Source organism: Anopheles aquasalis, chromosome 2 (genome assembly GCF_943734665.1).
Source record: "Anopheles aquasalis chromosome 2, idAnoAquaMG_Q_19, whole genome shotgun sequence".
Classification (NCBI taxonomy): domain Eukaryota; kingdom Metazoa; phylum Arthropoda; class Insecta; order Diptera; family Culicidae; genus Anopheles; species Anopheles aquasalis.
In genome coordinates, this window is record NC_064877.1 from 51,485,609 (window position 1) to 51,503,756 (window position 18,148).

General features: G+C 37.4%; 1 protein-coding gene across 4 annotated transcripts in view; it reads left to right on the forward strand.

Moving 5' to 3' along the window:
• The window catches only part of LOC126572549 (protein unc-79 homolog), a 41,788-nt gene that overhangs the window by 20,065 nt on the left and 3,575 nt on the right, over positions 1 to 18,148 (forward strand). For 2 of the 4 annotated variants that reach the window (XM_050231944.1, XM_050231947.1), the window contains exons 14-25: positions 7,974 to 8,534; positions 8,617 to 8,688; positions 8,819 to 8,964; positions 9,056 to 9,847; positions 15,197 to 15,746; positions 15,915 to 16,049; positions 16,116 to 16,249; positions 16,413 to 16,751; positions 16,840 to 17,018; positions 17,093 to 17,247; positions 17,315 to 17,646; positions 17,755 to 18,138. In XM_050231944.1, coding sequence (XP_050087901.1) covers positions 7,974 to 8,534; positions 8,617 to 8,688; positions 8,819 to 8,964; positions 9,056 to 9,847; positions 15,197 to 15,746; positions 15,915 to 16,049; positions 16,116 to 16,249; positions 16,413 to 16,751; positions 16,840 to 17,018; positions 17,093 to 17,247; positions 17,315 to 17,646; positions 17,755 to 18,138 — 3,779 coding nt within the window. Of the gene's footprint in view, positions 1 to 7,973; positions 8,535 to 8,616; positions 8,689 to 8,818; positions 8,965 to 9,055; positions 9,848 to 15,196; positions 15,747 to 15,914; positions 16,050 to 16,115; positions 16,250 to 16,412; positions 16,752 to 16,839; positions 17,019 to 17,092; positions 17,248 to 17,314; positions 17,647 to 17,715; positions 18,139 to 18,148 lie in introns of all 4 variants that reach the window. The other 2 variants (XM_050231943.1, XM_050231946.1) reach the window with 2 other exon arrangements.

Sequence of the window (18,148 nt, forward strand, 5' to 3'; positions counted from 1 at the left end):
CTCATACGCTTAGCTTCGCTCTGTGTACGCTGACAAAACGTATCGTCTGAACACTCCGTTATACGTTCATTTAACTTTTACTATGTTAAGAATTATTATGGTACTCGTGAACACCATGTCGATAATTTATTTTTCTCTGAACTGATTTTGTAAAAAATGCACTGTTGCATTTGAATGGCGTTTGCGTATACAGCCCGTTTCAGATAGCCTCACCCTGTTTTTTCGATCTCGCGCTCGAATAAAGCGCCCCAAATATAATTAAAAATACTGTAAATGTTTCTTTTATCATTAAAAGACGTATGCCGTTTGAATTTTGAAAAACTATTAAAAATTGTGGATTGATAGCCAAAAAACCATAAATGAGGTGTTTCATAATGTTAGCCTCTCGCTACATAAAAATTAAATAAAATCGGAAAACAGTTCATTAGGCTATCTATTTTATTTTTAGCTGATTTACCTGATTTCATACGGGTATGCGGTATGGTTTTTCCGCTTGGTCCATCTTTCTTATCCTATTTCTAGCAAGATATCATTTGTAGAATCTAACGCGTCTATCCGCTTGATTTTTATCTTGAGAGCGTGCAGGTTGTAGAAGATAGTGACCAAAATAAGAAGAGTAAAAATTATGAATTGACATTGATAATTTATGATCATAAACAGCAGCCAGTCCACGGTCAACTCATAACAAATCCCCGATTTGGACAATGTGCAGGTAATGAATGTTATCTATGATCCGATATCATGTGTTACAGATCGGTGCCAATTGCATTCTTGTTGCTAACTGGAAAGCTATGCTCTCCATTTCCAAACTCATCTCTCATTTGGCGGTAAAGCCATGCATGCTGGTGATGCAATGATTTATGTCTTTGCACTTTGCATTCAGACTAATCGAACGATCCTGAAACGTATGAACGTATGAACGTATGAAATCCTGTAAGTTTTGCAAGGTTTTCCCGAGTTATGGTGGTCTTTAAGCATCGTACATGTCGATGTTCGATCGCCCATTGGTCGCTATTATCAGCGTGTCCGGTAGATCATCGATCGAGCTCCAAGGAATATTGCCAGCAATTGTTATAGTGTTGATCTCGGACTCAAAAGTAATAAAATATGGAAGGGGTTAGAATGGAATAAAGCTCTGTACATTGAGCATTCACAATGTCGAACCTTAAGCGTTCTTTGTGCTACGTATTACACCGTTATACCATGTGTGCCAGTGGGAAATGGGGATCACGAAACTAATGTGTTGAAAAATATGTTTATCAAATCAGTCATCAAATCAGTCAATCAAATGCAACAGAACTGTACCGACCGAAACAAATTTGAAAAAAATATCCGTGAAATGTTGCTTTGAATTCACGATGCATACACTCCTTCCAGTTAGTATAGGACCACCTGTGATTTTCGTAGTTTCTCGCTACTGATAACAGTAATAATTTCAACCCGTATCATTATTGATTGGTATTGGTGAGATATGTTTACAGTGTGAGTTTCGTATTTTTACGTGTATATACCACACAGATACACCCTTTTGGTGTTTTCGACCTGTCAAGTTAGTATAAGACCATCTCAATTTTTCTTCAAAACCAATTCTATTTTTGATTGTAAAAAATAGCCGCAGTTTGCAAATAATACAATTAATAAAGAGTTACTTTCCCGCTGCGATTTGCAACCTGGAGAATGCGATTTGACCTACTTTTCACCCTTTTTTCAGCGCCTACTGCTTTAAGTCTTCCCTTGCCTTAATAATTGCACTTTTGAGCTCATCAACTGAGGAAAACTGCTTTCCTTAGCGTAAATCTTATCTACAAGGATTCCCCAGATGATTTTAAACTTGATTTAAATCTAAAGAACGAGCAGACCAATCGAGCAAATCAATTTTAAGGTCCTTCATCCTCAGTGTCGCGTGTGGATGGCGGCACTATCCGGTTGGAATATATTTCTTTCGACTGGTTGGTGATCAAAGATGGTACTGAATAGCCTTTCTGAACCTTAATACAATCTTTGCACTTCATTTTGAACGACGTGAAAGCCAGCTTGAGCTTTCCAGCAGCGTAAAGTCCTAACCAATACCAATCAATAATGATACGGGTTGAAATTATTACAGTTACCAGTAGAGAGAAACTACTAAAATCGCAGGTGGTCTTATACTAACTGGAAGGAGTGTAGCCAATGTTTTTTTTTTATTTAGAAAATGGTTTTATTTTGGGAATCCTTAACTTTAAAATTAATGGTTCATTCCGTGGAGAACCACCAACTTGGACTGCAAAACCAAATAGATCCAAAATGGAAATGCCATGACTGGATTCTAAAAGGTATGGAGCACCATCAGCTCTGAAACCATTAATGAACTTCTCCCTTTCCATAACAATTCATTAGTTTGAATCATGAATTTACCGAAAAACGGTCAAGATGAGTCAGAATGCACAATAAACATTCCTTGTGAAATTAAAATGCTCCAGCATACAAAGCAAAACCGGCACAGGACTTCCCTTTCTCTCCATTTCTCTCTTCCTCTTTCTCTCTCTCTCTCTCTCTCTCTCTCTCTCTCTCTCTCTCTTTCTCTCTCCCCCTCTCTCTCTTTCTCATTGTTTATGGATTAAATTTGGCCTCAATTACTGTAACAGAACTAAAAACCAACTGGTTGATTTACAATGTCCATCAACCTGCTTTGAATTGGGAGTCATGGAAGGCGTAGGATGCAAGGAATGGTGTAAACTCCGCTTTGATGTAACCGATGAATTTATAGACCTTAAAGACATTGGAAATGACACCCAGAGTGCCCTAGGATGGATTTTAAGAATCAGAGGTATATGGAGCCCCCCCCCCCCCTCCCCTCGTCCGGTAAACACCCAATTTTGTCACATGGTCAAAGCAGCCAGCAACAATGAGTTTTGGAGAAATTTGCGTGAAAACGTGTAGAGTTATGCCTTTTTCTAAAGCCGGCGATACATGAAGCGTAAACTCTCGTATAAACTCAGAATGTAATGCCAAAAAGTTTACGCTTCGTGTGGCAGGCATAATCGCATAAAAGTTTATACCGAAACGTCAAATGCAATTACATTCGGGTACCTGCGATTACACTATGCTATTACATCAATTACATGTGTTTCTGGCCACAAAAAACATAAATCGACGAGATAAGTTGATTTCTGAACATCTTTTTATATATTTCAAGATGTTTTTACTGTATATTAGCGATTGTAGAACATTCAATTCTTTATAACGCTACGCTTCATGTTGGTGCTGTGTTTACGCTTGCTTTTACGCTCGGATTTACGCTCCGCGGGCCTATAATCTTTTTGACATAAGTATAATCTTTTTGGCATTACACTCTGAGTTTATACCAGAGTTTACGCTTCGTGTATTCCTACCTTATTGCCAAAAAGTTTACATTTGCCGTTTACACGGTGTAAAAAAGATTATAGGTCCACGGAGCATAAATCCTAGCGTTAACGCTGTTTGCAAGCGATTTGCGTTGCTATATTTCCTGTTTGTGGTTTGCATTAATAGTGAGTGTTCATTACTATCGTTTTTAATCTTTTTATTTGGAAAAAGGATTCTATTTTCCTCACAAAAGTCGATAAAAGTTCAGTGTAATTCGGTTTACGCGTCTCAACCCGGTCACGTAAACATGTCCAAGCGTAAACTTTTTGGCTTTTATTTTAAATTTACGCTTGAGTTTACGCTTCATGTATCCCCAGCTATAAAGCCGGGGATACATGAAGCGTAAACTCTGGTATAAACTCAGAGTGTAATGCCAAAAAGATTATACTTATGTCAAAAAGATTATAGGCCCGCGGAGCGTAAATCCGAGCGTAAAAGCAAGCGTAAACTTAGCACCAACATGAAGCGTAGTGTTATGATGGATTCAATGTTCTACAATCGCTAATATACAGTAAAAACATCTTAAAATATTAAAGAAGATGTTCAGAAATCAACTTATCTCGTCGATTCATATTTTTTGTGGCCAAAAACACATGTAATTGATGTAATAGCATAGTGTAATTGCAGGTGCACGAATGTAATTGCAGTTGACGTTTCGGTATAAACTTTTATGCGATTATGCCTGCCACACGAAGCGTAAACTTTTTGGCATTACATTCTGAGTTTATACGAGAGTTTACGCTTCATGTATCGCCGGCTTAAGATCAGTAACAGGATCAGATTATTTTTCAATACTTGCATGCAAGTTGATTGACACCAACATATTTATCGTGTGTGGGCTTTTTTTTAAGTTTTACAAACAGAGGAAATACTAAATCGTACGAATCGACGGAAAGCCCGCGGAACAGTGTGGGGCTAACCCACTAAACCTATCTGTTTGGTTCTCCGTTACTATCCGTTTTCGGTATGCCTGTTTCCAGATGACTCACAATCGGACAGTAGTGCCAAAGCACTCTCACTAGAAAACAAATGATCTTTAACGATCTACTTTTAAGCGATGCCTACAACTCCCACCATTCCATGCGCAGCTTTGTCATGATTTGGCTAACACAAGCCTTCACTCCTTCGAATGCCACCCTATTGTCAAACATCTTCCCTACTATTGTTTCGACAGTTACACTCTGTCCTATGGCCGTGATCATGTTTTGCCTGGCATTGTCGAACCTGGGACAGTCAAACAGGACATGCTCTGGCGATTCGTCGACGGACACGCAGGCTACGCACTTGGGTGATGGAGCTCGCCATATCCTGTAGAGTTACTCCCTAAAATAACCGTGCTCCGTGAGGAATTCGGTTAGATAGGCGTTGGTCTCCCCATGGCCACGCGATATCAAGCGTGCGAGTTTAGGGATCAGACGGAACGTCCAACGTCCGTTCACGCCGATCTCCCATTCCCGCTGCCAGCGCTCCGTCTCCTTGCGCTTCACCTCCCTGGAAATGCCCACCGTACCGCGGCCCTCAAGCGCTGACTGTCTCCCTCAATGAGGATCCTTATAGGGATCATCCCTGCAAACACACACACGGCCGACAAGGACACGGTGCGCAAGGCTCCCACTACCATAATCGCTGTAAGCCGGTAAACCTAATTGAGTTTTCGCAGGTTTGCCCCCTTTGGTTTCGGCACTGCCGCGACCCAAGCAGGGCGCAATACAGAGGTTATTACTCCTGCGAGAAGTCGACGCCTGCTGGTACTGAGGCCAGACCTACGCATCATGCCCTTCAAGGCGTTTGACGCCTTCACAGCTTTACTGGTAGCAACGTTCACGTGGTCCGAGATCCTAAGCCTTCGGTCAATCATCACTCCGAGGTATTTGATGGCTTTTTGCGACCGAATCACTAGTTTGCCGATTATGCTGAATATATATTGATGAGGCTGAATAATGGCGTCGTCTGTGGGCCACATTAACGAACACGATGCGTCTGTGGCCCTGATTGATGAAACATTAAGGACTAGGCCAATGTATGCCCACATATGAGCAATAAAAATAAAATGACGGTTCGACGCAATTCTTGCATCCATAACATTGATAAATAAAATTGAGCGTCTATGGGCCGCTTAAATGGCGACACAAATTTTTTATCCTTATGATTTTCGATACTGCCAACCTTTACCTGCCAACTGCCAAATACCTTTAAAAGTTTCAAGTCATTCTGTTTATAATTACCCAAATTATTGACGTTCAAGTGACGCTAATTTTTTTTTAAGTCAAATAAAAGATTTAAAGCAATTGCGTCACAAGTCGAAGAAAACCATGAACAAACTCAACGAATTGAGCTTCGACTTGCTTCCCCACTGAAGAGCGTCCGTACGGTGAGTGGAGAAGCAATTCGAAGCCCAATTCGATAATCCATGGTTTTCTTCGACTCGTGACACGATGCATTGAGGAAATGTGGCAGCCACTTTGAACATAGCTTTTTAATTTTTTTTTTAAATTTTTTTGAAGGTTGCCAGTATCGAAAAATCATAAGGATAAAAAAAACTGTGTCGCCATTTATATTTCAGGCCAACGACTTATTGAACCGCCTGTTAACTCACCCGTTACTATTACCAGGTGTATGTATACCGTGGTCGGCATAAGTAAAAGCCCACCTTCAGGATCCACCACATTTTCGACCGTAAATTCGACATTTTCGGTCACAAAGACCATGTAATTTTTTTGCTAGAAGCTCGAACTTCCTCTTTCCTCTTTCCAAATCACTTGTTTTGAGCTTGATAGATTTGATCATCATTTTTTGAAAATTCTTTAAGTGAAAGATGGTCGATCATGATTGTGACAAAAGTAAAAGCCCACCTGCAAGGAAACATGTTTCTCCATTCATATGGACCATTCTTACCGCAAATTTCTATTTGCAGCCATTTTGACATGGCTTTGACATGTTTTCGGATATGTTTGGGATTATTCTCATCGTATTGCTTCGCAAAATAATTTTTTATAATAGAAACATCGTTCATAATGGGAATTTTACATAAAAAAAATCCCATAAATTCCGTGCCTCATTGTGCCCTGCAACTGACGGTATGGCTCAGCATGGTTTGCTTTCCATCAAACTTTCTATCGATATATTGCATGAAATGCCTTAATTTATGATTCTAAAATCAATAAACTACTTCCTCAGCCTTCTTTAAGGTTGAAAACATATTTCCGGGTGAAATTAAAATGATTCAGCTCAATTTTGGATGAAACGGAAGTATTTAGCATATCCACTCCTGCACTCATGTGGAGCTGATTTTCCGTGGCATACTTCGCTCCAAAATTGACAGCGAAAGGGATGCTATGATTGAATAGATAATTAGTTTCGATGATTTCTTAATCTCTGTAGTTTTTTATTACATTTTTTAAATCATCCGTCTTCCGAGAGCGTCCGAAATTGAAACTGTAAGCTACTGATCTACGACATTGGTGATTAATTAGCATGTCATGAACTGCCCTCTGATTGATGATAATTTTTCTGATTATATCTGTTGAAGTACTTGGTTCAAACAATGATAATTAACAAATAGTTTTCTGATGAGCATAAGGTCTGCTGTCCGTTGATACACCCATACCACGTGCAAAAACCCGCGCGCAATCGACTTTCTACTGGAGATGCTAGGATAAGTGGATTTAACATGTAGAAACAATAATGGAGGGCACGTAAAACACGAAAACAAACGTAAATAAAAGCCCTATTAAAGATACAGTAACCACAGGGCTCTGTCGGAGTCCTAATAATATTTATTGGGCTTTTGCTTTTGTCGCAATCATAATCTCGCACTTATTTTTTACGCAATTTTCAAAAAGAGACATCAAACCTGTCAAGATCAAAGCAAGTGATTTGGAAAGAAGAATGTTCGAGGTTCTGGCAACAAATCACAAGGCCTCTGCGACCGAAAATGACGAATTTACGGACGAAATTGTGGTGGACCTCTACTTAAGCCTAGAAGTGGGCTTCTACTTATACCGACCACTGTAGCTTTAGAACGAAAAAGTCGGTTTCATATGCATACACCTGGTAATTGCCTGGAAATGCGGGTTGGCATGCTTTCAGCGAGCATGAAAAATCTTGCAGTGCGCAAGGATCGTCATGCACTCTTATTAGCCACTTTCAGCTGCTCTATGGTGTCAAATTGCCTACCATACCCGTAAACATCACCAACTAACATCCGCCAAACATTTTCCATCGGATTTAAGTCCGGAGAAATCGCTGGCCCGCTGCTTTAAGTAGGCAAGTGTCGCCGTGGCGTTATCGCTTTGCTTTAAATATGGCTACATTTACGGTAATTTTAATTATTTTTGGGGCGCTTTATTCCAGAGCAAGTTCGAAAAAACAGGGTGAGGTTATCATTATGAAACGGACTGTATTATTCCCTCATGTTAATCGTAGATCTTACGGTAGCTCTTTTCTTTCCTCCTCCTTTTCCTATCAAATAACCCATGTGGTTTTGAAGTGTATATACGCATTACAAAGAAATATAAACATGGGATTTCTTTGTGGGATAAATCTAATTTTAATGTTTTGTTTTTATACTTTCTTACACTCTTTTGTAGTTATTACTCGCTTCATGGATAGTACGCCTTTACGGGCAGAAGTCAGCTTGCAAACATCCTTGGCAACAGCGTTTTGTCATCTGATCGCAGCTTGTGATGATCTAAATGTCCATGTTGCACAGCGTGCTACTCTTTATCTTGGGACTATTCACGATAACGCTATTCAGGCGCTTCTTTACTGCATGGAGAGTCAGTTCGATAAGTTTATCATCGATCGACCAGTTGTGCTTCAGTCAATATATCAACTTCATAACTCTCTCTCTGATCGCAAAGTTCTTACTTGGGAGTTTTTCCTTAACCGTTTCGATACCTTGTTTGTAGAAGCCCAAGTGAATTTGGAACGTGTCGGTGATATATCTTATCTACGTGATCTGCGAAACAGCGAAAACGGTAGCGAGGTTCTTTCGACTAAAATCAATAAGGCGCGTGAAGCACTCAGTCAGTCAGATACTAGCGGAAACATGGCAAAAACATTGAGCGCATCTTTCGGCACTAAGTGGCCATACAAACGCACAATGTCGGCACCAGCTACTATCATCCCACGACAGGAGTCCAAAATAGGTAAGTACCATTCGTTGCTATTGCTTGACCTCCTTGCCTTCAACAATTTATGTATTTCTGTTGTATATATCATGTGTTTTAGAAAAAGAAAAAATTTATAATCGCCAGGTATCTGCGCCAATACTTAAACGAAAAAGCTCGCGTTTTGGCCTGGGTGAGTTAAAATAAGGTTTTTAGAAATGGTTTTTTAGAGCTTAGGATTACATTGATTAGTGAAATCATGTGTTCTTTAGCTTGACAATGGTTCGTTATCTTATTCTTTTTTGCATCGTACACCATTACAGAAGGACACATTCATTCAATCAACGGACCAAACGATGATTTTCAAATGGGAAGCTTGTATAGAGTGATCGATCTCGAAGAAGCAGACAAAGAAACCATTCATTTGCTAGTATTTCTTCTTATGCAATTTCTGTCACGGCCAGACCTTGTAAGCAAATCAATTATTTATAATTATCCTGCTATTGGATCATTAATCTGTCTATAACGAATAAATAATAAACATTTTAAATGTTGTACAGGCATATCCAACAGATGAGAAGCCGTTATTCAAAGTTCAGTCTATAGTATTACGTCATCTATATCTGCTGTTGGGTTATAATCAGGGAGAAAAGTTCTTCCATTGTTCTCCTATGCGAATGCGATCTTCATCCGTATTCAATGCATTTATGACCAACTTACCGCAAGTGCTGGACCAAAACCATCAAATGGGTTGGCTGCTACTACCAACCGTGATACAGCTACTATTATATGCGCCCAATCAGACGAACAATGTGTTTTTACAACCAGGCACTGGATCAGAAATCCACCATAATGTAGTTACATACAATTTTTCCATCTGGTATCTAGAACCACACGTTCGCCGCAATTGGTTGATGTCTCTGCTGGTTATTCTTTATAAATACCAGTATAATCAGGCCTCTTTGGCTGATCATGTCCAGAATCTCGTACGGATCGTTCTTAATTCCCTCGATGCACAGTTTCACAAGTGCCGACGAATACCAACCACCATTGTGGTCGACTACTCTGCAACTCGATTGCGTAATCAAAGTCAACCCTCACTTGGGACAACTTCAGAGCTCGACGACAAACGATTAAACAGTAGTCCTCCTCATAGTCCACTGCAGTCAGCCATACTTGCTCTATATGGGAGTGAGGAACCTCCTCATGGAAGTTCATCGCGAATGAAAAGTGTAAAAGTCGGTCGTAAAAATCCCGATGGAAGCTTTGATGCAGATGATACTGAATCTGAGCTAGTCGTCATACCGGAGAGTGATGTTTCCGACAGTACGCTACAGGAGAGTAGTGGTCAGGTAAACAATAATGTTTTGAATTTATTTAGTAAATAGGCCTGCATTAAGATTGTAGGTAAAATGGTAATGCTTCCGCATGTAATAATTATGTATATTTTTTTTCTTATAGAATAAAATCTGTTATTTATTTGACTGTATACAAGGTGCGCCATCAGGATGTATCCTATTTTAAAGTTGAATAACTCTGCCATTTTTCAGCCGATTTTAAAAAATAAAACAGTTTTATTAAGGTTATTCTATGCCATTTATTGTGCCATACTCAACATATGATATTGATCAAATTACCGCCTTCATTCGACATACAAAAAAGAGGCTCTTATACGGGCATTTTACATTGTTTTGACAACATTTAGGGAGTTATTTTGGCAATTTCAGCTCCAATATTTGCTTTAAGTTGTTTCATAGTCTTCGGTTTGTTGGTTTCATAGTCTTCGGGTCGGTTTTCAAATAGAAGCAGAGAAAAAAAGCAAGCGCCGTGGTATGCGGCGAACTACATTACTATATTACCATATATATTACCATACATTACTCCACCGCAGCTTTCACTATTGACCGATTATTTTCAATGTAAAGTGTGACAATTTCAGACCGCTCTTTTAACGTGAAGTGATGCAATACTAAAATAGCATAGACTGAAGTTTCAGAAACTGTCGTATTTGTCAAAATCGATTGAAAAATGACAGAGTTATTCAACTTTAATATATATATATATATATATATATATATATATATATATATATATATATATATATATATATATACACATTTATATATAGAATTATACGTCTGCTTCAAAGTGGTTTACGTTTCAGACTGACTTTATATTTAAAAAGCACAAACATACAACTATTCATTACTAATACTACCTTAATCCTAAGTCTACACGACTCTACAATATAAGCCTAACCTACCAACTATAACTCCTCCCCTATAAGTACAATGGACGTCCTCGTGCTTTCAATTATTCAACTTTTTAATTCGTTTAATTTTTCGTTTGCGACTTTGTATTCTTGAAAGTTTTCAGTGTTATTTCGTTTGTTTTACTTTTTATTGCCCTTGCGCCCTTTTTCATTCTAATGTTGGGAATCACAAAAACAGAAGAATTTTCTTGAATTTTGGGAGGGTTTTCTCTTCTATGATTTTGTTTGATTTGTTTTGTCTGAGCCCTCGCCATATTAATTCTTGCGTCCGTAAATATTTTAGAGGCATCGGTTGTTAAAATGAATGGTTTATCAAACTGTGGCTAAGCTAGTACCTGATCTGTAGTGATTATTTGTTTTAATTTATTGAATGATTCGATAAACTGATGATCGTTGGGGTTTAGGGTAATATCCTTCTTCAAATATTTTGTCATATTTCTAGTTATTTTTGAGAAATCCTTTATAAAGCGACGGTAATATCCAACGAGCCCTAGAAACTGTTTTATTTGCTTTTCTGTCTTAGGGAGTGACCAATTTATGATTTTTTCAATTTTGTCTGGATTGGGCTTTACCCCCTGTTCCGAAATTATGTGTCCTAGAAATTCGCACTCCTTTCTTAGAAACTCACATTCATCTAGTTCAACTTTCAAATTAAAGTCACAAAACCTTTTGAGAATAAGATTCAAATTATGCAAATGAGTTGTTAGATTATGTCCTATAACGATTATGTCGTCAAGGTACACAAAACAAATCTTGCCAATGTAATCGCTGAGCATGTTGTTCATGACTCTCTGGAAAGTGACAGGGGCATTTTTTAACCCAAACGGCATCCTAGTAAATTCAAAATGTCCTTTTTCTGTGGAAAAAGCCGTTTTTTCGCGATCTGCTGGGTACATCTCAATCTGATGGAACCCAGACTTTAGGTCAAGTGTAGAAAAATATGTTGATTTTCCAAGATTGTCCAAGATTTCCTCAATTTGAGGTAAGGGATATTTGTCATCAACTGTTTTATCATTTAATTTTCTATAATCTATCACTACACGTATTTTCCGTTTTCCCGATGCGTCTTCCTTTTTGGGCACGACCCGGATAGGAGACGAATAAGGACTGTTGGAGTGAGTTATAATCCCACTCTCTAACATATGAACAATCTGTTCTTCCACATCTTTTCGAAAGTGATGAGGATAGCGATAACTTTTTGTAAACACAGGGCTATCGTCGACGGTTAGTATTTTATGTTTTATAGCTGATGTTGATGAAAGCTTTTCATTTTCATGGATCAATACAGTTTGATTTTCAAAGATAATATCAATCAGGGCCTTTTTTCCAGCGATGATAAATGTTTTGTTCTGATCAACTCTGATATTTTTTTCTTTCTTTTCTTTAGCTTATATGGGTTCTTGCGTGTGATAGGCAACGTTTGAAAATTGTTTACTGTTAGTAATAGTTATGGTAGCTTTTTTTAAGGTGGCTGTTGTGGTATTCACTTTAATTGTGCTCTTGTTGTTTTCCGCTATGTACAATCCTGGAAGTATGTAGGATTGTTTTCCTATTTTTTGCAAAATAGGTACAAACCAATCCCCATTGTTCAATGTGATCACTGTTACTGTATGATGTGTCTCTGTTTTCCGCGATGGGTAATATTTACGAAATTAAAAAATTTTATTTTTCAAAAAAATAGATTCATTTTCATAGTCGATAATTGCATTAAGCTCTGCAAGTGTTTCTGAAGCAATGAGACAGTCAAAATAATCGTGAAATTTAAATTCATAGAATTCTAGCGGTGTACAAATGCTGTGAAAGAGATCAATTTTTCCTGTTTTAGAAACATTGTTAGAGCCGCTCACATTTTTAATAGATACGTGAGAAGTTGGTTGGGTATGTTTTATAATGCCAGGTGATACAATGTTTTTGTTTGCACCCGTATCTATTAGAATTTTTAAATTAGATTGTTCTAGATATGGTATGTAATTCAGGTGATTTGATTTAAGTCCATGGCCTGTTGAAAATTTGTTTCCAAGTCATTTGGTGTTTCCGCAAGAACTGCTTCTTGATTATTGACAGTCCCTTGTTTTATGGTGAGATGGCTGCGAGTTGTGCTCGTATCCATCTGTTCATTTTGAGTGCTTGTCTTTTTAAATGGTTGATAAGATTTATGAGTGGGCGTGAATTTACTAAAGTTCGTATTTTTTCCTGGATTAACATTTGTAGATGTAAATTGTCTGTTTTTAAACTTACACAGGAATGCATATGTATCCTCCATGCTTTTTGGGTTAGCGGCTTGCACGTGGCCAAAATATGGCTCTTTCAACCCTGCTGTAAACGCAGTTAATGCGTCTTCTTCTATGAATTGGTTAATGATCTCCCAATTATCTTTATAATGTGGATTTTGCCTGGTAAGGATCTTAATATTTCCTACTATTTCCTTCATTTTGCTGTAATATAGCGAAATTTGGCTAAATTCTGTCATTTTACATTGCCATAATTGGCATTTATAAGTCGATAATTCTTTTTTATCTCCTAGCTCTTTTAACATGAATGTGTTTAACATGAATGTGTTTCATTTCTTCAAATGTTTGCGGGTTACCTCCTACGCATAACGCATGTTTTGCCCTACCCGTTACTTTGTTTTTTACAATGTTAAAAAATATTTTTTTTGCGCCTGCGTTACCTGTCCTTGAAACAGGTCCAGTGTTTGTTCTGCGTTCTCTAGCCAAGCAGAGAGTTGACGCCTATTTCCATCGTACTCAGGTAGCAGCTTTATCGGATCGGGAATTCTGAAGAAATCCATCGCTACGTTGCCTGTTGTCGGTCGCTGGTCGTTGATCCCTGCGCGTTCTCGCTCGATTTGTAGGAACTTCTCGCTGTGTTCCGAAAGTAGTATATAACTACAGGGTGAGGCAAAAAAACTGCAACACATTTAAAACGCCATATATTTTTCATTTTTCTTTGGAATTTTTTGAGTAAAACCAAAAAACGTCGGGAATTTCATAAACTTTCAGAATCAGTTCAGTTTTTTATGGTATGTTACTGTTTGGGTGAATTATGATCTTGAGACGGTAGAAGAAACCATCGCTCGTTGCCCGCAGAGTGCTTTGTGATATTTTGGCTCATTCTTAGAGAAGCGTTTGCATAAACTGTTCAAAACTATGTCATTTTTTAGGTCTAACCTTGCCCTTCAAAATACCGCAAACGGAGAAGTCCTTCGCTTTTTGCGCCCATAGATATTGACAGCCAGTGAGACATGGAAATGAAGTGTGAAATGTTTCTTTACGCTAATTTCATGTCTCGGTTGCTTTGAGGGAAGGTACAGAGTCCTTTTAGAATCTCTAGGGATTTCGCATGAATTGTTTGCATTTCTAGGACTGCAATGAACCTTTTAATAGCTTTAGAAACATTAATTTGTTGATTTATATCGGATCCACCGAACGAAAATGTGCGAATAATGTGAAAAATTGCGTGTTATCGCATCTCAACCCATTATCAACCCGGTTTATGCGTCGTGGTGGCCAGCCGAGAGTGTAAATTATCAGCTGACTTTCCTGGAAACTAAATCCCATATTTTTTTTCGTTTAAAAACTACAGGGTAACGAATGGTTTCTCATCAAAGAAAACAAAGTTCAGAATTTCATCACTTGCGGCCAAGCGAAGCAAGGCTTCTTCACGGTCTCAAGATCATAATTCATCCAAAAAGTAACATACCGTAAAAAAATAAACTGATTCTGAAAGTTAATGAAATTCCCAACTTTTTTTGGTTTTATTCAATAAAATCCTAACAAAAATGAAAAATATATGGCGTTTTAACTGTGTTGCAGTTTTTTTGCCTCACCCTGTATATAAGTGGTATATATATATATATATATATATATATATACATATATATATATATACATATATAGTTATAGTTGGTAGGTTAGGCTTATATAGTACAGTCGTGTAGACTTAGGATTAAGATAGTATTAGTAATAGTTGTATATTTGTGGTTTTTAAATATAAAGTGAGTCTGAAATATATATATATATATATATATATATATATATATATATATATATATATATATATATATATATATATATATATATATATATATATATATATATATATATATATATATATATATATATATATATATATATATATATATATATATACATGTGATGTGATATATATATATATATATACACTTACTTATTACTACTTACTATTACTTACACTAACTTACACTTTTCAAAGAATTAAGTACAGTTTGATACATATTGTTTTGAATATATAGATAGTTGTTACATATTAAACATCGCTTAATGCGAATATTGCAATATTGCAAATGCAATGTTGTAACGCGATCGAAACGATCAGGATTGATGTACATTAGGAAAAATAGCTAATGATTCCGTTATAACAACGCTAATTAAAAATTTGTTGCTTTTAGGGCTCACTTGAGGATACTGGAAGTAATGAAGAGGATTCGAATCCAGTAACAGTTGGCACAGTTACTAGTGGTGGCATTGAAGAGTTGGGCAATTCCTACTGCAAGAACCCAACAACAATCGGCGCGATTCCAAAATTAACAACCCATTCGTTCCAGCAACATTCGGCGATATTGCAGCAACGTGGCAAAAAAAAGAAATCTTCGGGCTTATTATGCACAGATCAAGCGGATGCCTGCGAAAGAAAAATCAACACAGAGAAGCGCGTTGCTAGTGCAACAGAGAAGGGAGAAAAATCAGAAAGGACAAGTAGTACTATCTTTAGGATACCTACGGCCTTTCAAATAAATTCCCAAAAATGCTCTGTGCAAGAAGGAGTCCGAATGATGGTGACATCATCCATGCTTGGTCAGCCTAAAGCCCAGGCGATATTAAACCCTTTTGCTAACGTCCAGAAAGCCATTGTAGTGACGCAAAATACTATTTCGAACGAATTTAATGGTTCGAGGAAGGAGGAAGGTTTGATTTCTATGCATCCATGTACCAGACCAGGTATTTATTTTTATCAAAATGCTCTTTGTCATTACATTGTTGGTATGATTAAAACAAATTCCATTATTAATTAATACCTTTTCAATTATTAATATTAATATAATTTAGCAAAAATGTGATGAGCACATGTGTTTGTTAAAATGTGTGTGTTTCCTTTATTTTTATTAGAGTCTACTTATAAAACACCAGTTCAAATTAACGAACTCTTAATGTCGTCGAAGACGAAAAGATCTTGCGAAAAAATAGACTGCTTACCAACCGGAACATCTATATTATCCGACTCAAGCGTCGAGATACAGCAATGTAAGAAAATGCCACATTGTAGGTCGAATCAAGTGATCCCGCTAACAAATTTAATCCCATTGATAGGTTTAGATACAACTTACTTACAGCATATACCTATACCAACTCAAGAACGGCTGCTACCGATTGGTCAGTATGCAGCGGAACACGTAGATGGAATAACGACGGGCTTCAATGATTTATCTGATATTGGATCAGACGTAAGAATACGTTTACTATTAAACTATTTAAGTTACGTTGTTTAATAGTAAAAAAATTGTTGTTTATACCTGGTGAAATCAAATTCAGCTATATATAACTTCATTTTTACAAGTAAGCGATCTTAACAACGTAGATAGATTATATAGATTACAACTATTACAGAGTACGGCGATCAATTACCATGTACGCGAAATGTCAACGACTTCACCAAGAAAGCTTATTAAGCAAAGTGCTCTCGAATCTCCTCCTTACAACCGGGATTTTAATGAGAATGGAATTCACGACAGAAATAATGGAAAATCTACACCGTACAGGGTAGACTCAAATTTCACAAAACAGATGGGTAAAGCACAGAATGCTGGAAAGCAAACAAAACTTACGAAGGTGGTCAGTGCGAACCCAAAAGATACGCGTATTAAATACGCTGGTTTATGGGCACCATCGGACAAGGACGATTCAGATGTTGAGGATTTCGAAAATTCTTCTTGCCCTGAAAAATCGGTAAATAGACATTATTTCATAATAATTCAAGATTAATGCATCTGGAAAATTTGCGATTTTCATATTTTATATTTGGAAAAAAAAACAGAATAGTCTTCGTGTTGGCGACGAGAGTATCTGTAATCGTTGCTCTGAATGTGGAGCCATTAAAGAAGAATACACAGATGAAGAGATGGGAATTATGTTAATTGTTTTGAGCACCTTCATTCACCGCGAACCTTCGCTAGGTGCGCCATTATTACCGGAAGTGTTAACAATAGCCTCACGGTAATCACAGAGAATGTTCCAGTTTTTCATCATAATTATTTTTTTAAACTTTTGATTACAATTTAAATATGCAGGATTTCTTTACATCCCACTTTTCCATGGCGGTGCGAAAGTTTAACACATTTACCGGGAGGCTCACAATCTGTCGCTCATCAGTTTGTCCGATGTGTTCTACATCAACTTGCACCAAATGGTATATTTTATCAGGTTTTTTTAACTCAAAAAGATGGTATGTATTTAACATGACTATGCTTTATAGTTTATTAATTGAACTTTCCAATTCCCACTTTTTATAGAACCGACCCGTAAGCGATTTTATCGTAGCATTGCAACAAGTTTGAACGACTTTTCTGAATTAAATCCCGCTAGCCCGATTCAAATGTTGGCAGAAACGCTAAATGCAAAAAAAACACTTCCTGTTGATTTGTTGTCCATTATATTTCGTAATTTGGCCGAATATCTACAATGCGTCTCGGCGGACTGTATGGCCGGTAGCATATGGTCACCGGTGGTGCAATCCCTCGATACATTATTACGCCGAGTAATTCTGATACTTCCTAATATGAATGGAGCTGAACATTTGTTAGAAATAATTGTATGCCTGCTGAAGGTACCTCAGCTTTCAAAGGTATATATCTATTGGGTATATTGGTGGTGGAGAGAGCTGCTATTGTTTTATTAATCGCCATATTTTAAGCATTGTATAATCGTTCTTCTTGATATCGTGCTATTTCAGAATATCCTGGAACCGTTCTCAAAAATAATTAGTTACGCTATACAAAATTTGAGACTGTCACAAAAAGTCCTAAGTGAAATTTGCAACTTCAGCGCTAGAGCATTTGCTAAAGAACGCGACAAGCTTTATCTTGGTCGACAAATTATATTCGATATGATACAAGCACTAAAGTTCAAAATCAATGTTCCGGATAGCAACCTGCTACTTTTGGTTGGTGTTTTGCTTCAAGATTCTGGAGGAATCCTACCTCCAGGACTAATTGGAGACTTTTCGGGTGATACATATACGAATACGAGTTGTAACATATCAGATTGTATGCGACAACCATATTTGAACGATATATTAGAGTTTTTAGCGGATTTTCATACATTGAGTAAAATTAAGGTATTATTCT